Below are 5473 nucleotides of genomic sequence, written 5' to 3'. Positions count from 1 at the left end.
ATATTTTATAATTTTTTTCTAAAAAACTAATTTATAATTTTATTAGTAAAAATAAAATTATTATTTCCATTTTTTTAATAAAATTTTTCCATTATCTATCGAATGCCAGATTGATATAACATTCCATTACAAATCTCCTCCATAATTGTAAGGTGACTTTCCACGCAATCCAATAATAATTATTTATTCGCTAAATCCTTTTCAGTGAAAAAAGCATTTAAACATCTAATAATTAAACTATAAATTATAAATTATATCATTAGGTTTATAGATATTGGAAACAATGCGGTCACCGGATCTCTTTCAAACAAGCGGACCACCTACATGTGGAAATGGGAAACGAGTCATCTACAAAGTAAAATATCATAATTTCAAATCAGCCCACATAAACATCTGATGTGGATAATCCATATTTTACTCTTTTCCCTGTAATTTGATGGATTCATCAAGGTCACTTCTCTCTTCCTTCCATTGTGTTTAGAAATGACAGCCAAACAAATTCTTTACTAGTAGAGAAGATGATATATAGAGGTAAGGAGTTAGTTTGCAGTTGAATTATCTGCCTGCCTAAGTGCAGCTTGTATTCTTCATCTGTAAATCCAATGGCAGCTTCATCCTTCTCCGGGCCACCTGCGCCAGGCACATCTATTAGCCAAAGCTCTTATGACGTTTTTATTAACCATCGAGGTATCGATGTGAAAAAAACCTTCGCGAGTCATCTCTACCGTTGCCTTGTTTCGCGTGGATTCACAGCCTTTCTGGACCGGGAGGTATTGGAAGTGGGACAAACCTTAAGCTCTCAAATACAACATGCTATTCGAAACGCCTCCGTGCACGTCGCCATTTTCTCTGAGAGATACGCAGAATCAAGTTGGTGTTTGAAGGAGCTCGTACTGATGTTGGAGACGGGAAAGCCCATTATTCCCGTGTTTTACCATGTTAGTCCGAGTGACCTTAGGTGGACACAAGATGCAAAGTATAAATACACTCAAGCCTTACGCGACCTAGAAATGAAGAGAACCTATGACTCTCAAACTCATGAAGAGAAGCCTCGATACAATTCCACCACTATTCAAAATTGGAGGGATGCTCTTTCAAGTGTTGCAGATATATGTGGGTTAGACCTGGACGCCGAGTTTAACGGGTGAGAACTCTCTCTTCTCTATTTACGATTATGCCTATTTATTTTATTCTATTGTGTAATCCTAACTCTTCCTCTCTTTATTTAGTGAGGAGGGGAAGCTGATAGACAAGATCCTCGAACTTGTGTTGAAACTGCTGAAAAAACCACTGTATGCGGCCAAATCTCCCATTGGTTTGGATGAGAAAGTTCGAGATTTTGAAGCTACAGTATTACGGAAGCAGCACAACGGAATAGTGGGCATCGCGGGGTTGGGTGGAGTGGGAAAGACCACGCTGGCCACGGAGTTCTTCAACAAGAAGAGATTAAATTACAGTCGATCCTACTTTTTGTCGGATGTAAGAGAAAAAGCAGGTGGAAGCCCATTACAAAACTCTCTGCAAAGCCAAGTTCTTAACGGCTTGTTTCAATTGGAACTATATATAAACAACAGTCATCAAGGTATAAAGATGCTCAGGAAGCATCTATTATCCACACAAGTCTTACTAGTTTTAGATGATGTAGATCATGTCAATCAGGTGACTGCAATTTTGCCAGATAAAGCTACACTACACCCTGGTAGCTTAATTTTAATTACATCCAGAAACAAATATGTCCTTGAAAGGTCAGGAGTAAAGGAGTCATCTATTTATAGGTTAACTGGGTTGAATCCACAACACAGCCGAGAGCTTTTCTGCCTACATGCCTTCAGAAGTCCCCAACCACTCCGAAATTTTGAATATCTAGTAGATCGGTTTTTAAGAGTCTGTAATGAATTGCCTTTATTTTTGAAAGTGTTTGGAGCACTTCTGTATGGAAATAATGAGATTTACTGGGAAAACCAGTTGCATAGACTTCAAAATCTAAGTCCAGGCCACATCAAACAGAGGCTCAAAATTTGTTACGAGGCACTCAACATGGAGGAACAAAATATGTTCTTAGATATTGTCTGCTTTTTCAGAGGACATGGTAGTGACTGGACCATAAGAATAATGAACGCCTCCGGCTGGCAAGGTTCGTTCGGGTTACAAAATCTACAGGAGAAGTGCCTACTGGAAGTTGACAGTAAAAATGATATACGCATTCACGATCACATCAGAGATTTAGGAAGAGAAATTGTGGTGGAGGGTTCAACTCAATTTCCTTTCTGTTTAAGGCCGTGGGTAGACGAGTACATTGAATCATCTGTAAGTGCTCAATACGAATCAATATTAGGCGTTTAAATATTATTCAATAAATTTACTAATATGTGCATTGTCTCTTTATTTTTAATTATTTCTTATTTTTGCTGCAAGGATCAACAGTTGATATCAGAAGTGCGGGGAATTAGGTTGTCTCCCAGTGAGTTTGGGTGCTCCAAAATATTATGGTATCGTGGTATTTTGCATCTGAAATACACTCCAGATCTGTTGGAACGCATTTTGAGAACGGTGCAGCGCCACTCCCGCACTCTTGTGTGGCTCAGCTGGTTCTACTGTCCCTACTCTTCCCTGCCTACCTCGTTTCCAATGGAGAATTTAAGGGTTTTATATGTGGGTGGGAAGGAATTGAAAACATTATGGCAATGCGATTCGCAGGTAAATAGAAATTCGTACAGAAAATAGTACAGAGTGTAGACTTTTTTTGTTCTGCAATCTCCTAACTTACCATTAACTCTGAAATCTGAAAATTTTGCAGGCACCTTTGCAATTGCGGCAGTTAGAGATCAATGCTCCCCTCTGTAACATTCCCAAGTCAATAGGGCGGCTGAAGCATATTGAACATATTCGCGTGGTTTATTCAGAAGGGGGTAAGTTGTTGCCAGTGCCAATCTTAACATTGCCAGAAGAGGTCTGCTATCTGCGGTCGTTGAATATCTTGATGTTAAGGGGTTGCTGGAAAATGAAATCACTGCCAGATTCACTGGGGAATTTAACAAACCTGGAATCCATCGTTCTGGATTTCTGTCAGAGTTTGGAGAGGCTTCCCAAATCTTTCGGGAATTTAATCAATCTCAAAAACCTCAATTTACATGGTTGTTGTAATTTAACTCTGTCCACAGAAACTCTTGGAAAAATAAGTGCGCTTGAATACCTACGACTTTCCAATTGTTCCAAAATTGAAGATTTGCCTCCCCAAGTAGCAAATCAACGGTGTTTGGAATTTCTAGATTTGTCTCGTACAAATCTAAGATCGTTGCCAAGTTTAATTGGAAAACTTAGCAATTTGAAATATCTCACAATCCAGTCTTGTAATTACCTGGAGCAGATTGGAGCATTGCCAAATGCACTCATAGATTTGGACTTGTCTGGTTGTTCTAAATTGAGCAAAATAGATGAGAGCCTTTGTAATCTTCAAAAACTTCAAATGTTGAACATCAGTGGGTGCAAATCACTGGAGGAGCTGCCGATTATTGAGACATTAGTATCTTTGGAGAAGTTATGGGCATCTGGGTGTGTGAAGCTAAAGAGTATACCGGGGTTGGCGTCCCTAACGAAGCTTCAAATACTAAATGTTAGTGGGTGCCTTGAGATAGAAGAGCTGCCTGGCGTTGAACATTTGAGAGGCTTGGAGAAACTGGATGCCTCTCAATGTCCGAAATTGCAGTGGGCCGACGGAGCGCTGGAGAGGCTTCGCCAGCAATTGATGGAAAGCATGCTTATCATATGAAACACTCAGCAGAGGAACAATCATAGTTTTGGAAATAAGATGGAAGGTTTATTCAGTCTTTGTTTCCGTTTCTTTAGGTGTGTAAATTGCACACTGTTGGACAAATGTATGTTTTGTAAGATTTATAAGACTTCAGAAGAAATTGGCAATGCAACTATTTATTACAATCCTCATTGTTATGCACCTTTTTTTCTCTTTGATGAGATATCTAACAAACAAATGGACTCACTCAATCATAACTTAATTAAGTACTTAATTGGATAGTAAAGGATAATGTACTTTTGTTTTTAATATATAATTACATTAAGTTAATGAGTAGTTTGTTAGTTGTGCTTCATCACTTTATATTGTTCATAAGTGGAAGAGCTAGATTTTCACTTAACAAATATCTTGAACAGTTAACGTATTTCGTTACGCTCCTTACTACTGGACCGCACAATTTGACCCCATTAACCCCCTTCTGAACTCTTTTATTCGAATGCCGTAGTATAATAAGACTGTTTTTGGGAAATTTTGTGAAATTTTTAGTAAAATTCAGTAGGAATTTTTGTAAATCTAAGTTATAGTTATCAAACATGAAGATTTTAAGTATCATAGAGATTTTTAAGGACGCTGAATTTATTTCTACAATATAAAAGAACATGATTCAAATATTGTTAATGCAAAATTTTTTAAATTTTCTTTTACCTAATTCTAACCACTTTTGACGGTCCTGACCATTCCTCATCTTGCTAGACACTTCCGGAATGGAATAAGGAAAGCTCCGTGGGAAGCCGTTGAAAAACTACGGAAGGAGGACGTAGGGCCTTCACAATGTTACTCATTTATCTCGCAAGGAGCTTGCTACCACAAATTTCACACTACGTTCAACAGCAGGCCGAGAAATATGTTTGCGAAGTACCAAGGTCAGCTTGGAGGGTAAAACGTAGAGGCCATCAAATACAAAGGTAAAGGATGACAGAAAAAGGCGCAGAAGGGAGATCCAGTTAGCATAGCGTCATCCAAAAAAGCAGGACAAGTACTTGAGCGAAGTTCGATGGAGAAGGATTTCGGTTGACTCACAGACGGGTTAAGATTACTATGAGAGAGTTGAGGAATGAAAAGTGAAATGACATGCTCATGGGCTTTCTCCTACCCTACCCCACCTCACCTTCCCCTTCACAGAGTGCTTCTAAACATCCTATCAGTTTTCCGTGCCTGCCAAGAAATTACGAGGCTTCCGATTGACTCGCTAAATCATAATGCGAGGAGAAGATAAGATGTGGATTTATGAAAGTAACCCTGTCGACCTATGGAAATAAATTTGTTGCCCACCGTTCCGTTTCGTTTCTGTGTGCGGGGGGTTTCTGGTTTCGTTTCTCTGATACCTCTGTCTGGTCCACCCAATACTAGTATTCTTTCCTCTTTTCTTGGATAGTGACGTGACCATTTCAAAGTGACGTGACCCTCTCACTTTTTCAAGGAATTTTGAAAGATTCCAACCATTCCGATAAGGCATGATCATTTTTATTCATAGATTCACCAAATCTTTTGAATCTTTATCATGGACGATTGGAAACAGGCCGCCATCTACAACGTAGGCTTTAGACCCCATGAAAATGTTTTTTAACTTATTGAAAGTATATTAAAATGTTTGTTTACTTATTCAAATATATTATATTTTATTTATGGTTTGTATTGATTATTTTTGTTATTAATATTTTT

The 5473-nt window shown here is 38.4% G+C and overlaps 1 protein-coding gene across 2 annotated transcripts; it reads left to right on the top strand.

Annotated features, from left to right (window-relative positions):
• The first annotated feature begins 557 nt into the window (after nucleotides 1–557).
• On the top strand, nucleotides 558–3918 carry LOC149264031 (disease resistance protein Roq1-like). Of its 2 annotated transcripts, none has more exons than XM_089388807.1 (4): nucleotides 558–1144; nucleotides 1230–2307; nucleotides 2425–2697; nucleotides 2798–3918. In XM_089388807.1, exons 1-4 carry the CDS (start codon nucleotides 603–605, stop codon nucleotides 3767–3769), a joined length of 2865 nt encoding a protein of 954 aa, XP_089244933.1. In that variant the 5' UTR covers nucleotides 558–602; the 3' UTR covers nucleotides 3770–3918. The 2 variants fall into 2 exon arrangements, with proteins under 2 accessions (XP_089244933.1, XP_089244931.1); XM_089388805.1 differs by having other exon boundaries at nucleotides 2416–2697.
• The last annotated feature ends 1555 nt before the right edge of the window (nucleotides 3919–5473 follow it).

The sequence above is a fragment of the Pinus tabuliformis genome, chromosome 6 (assembly GCF_031772625.1).
Source record: "Pinus tabuliformis cultivar Carrire ecotype Pingquan chromosome 6, CPIR1, whole genome shotgun sequence".
NCBI lineage: Eukaryota > Viridiplantae > Streptophyta > Pinopsida > Pinales > Pinaceae > Pinus > Pinus tabuliformis.
Note: the sequence above shows the minus strand (reverse complement) of the source record. Positions and strands in the feature narration are given on the sequence as shown.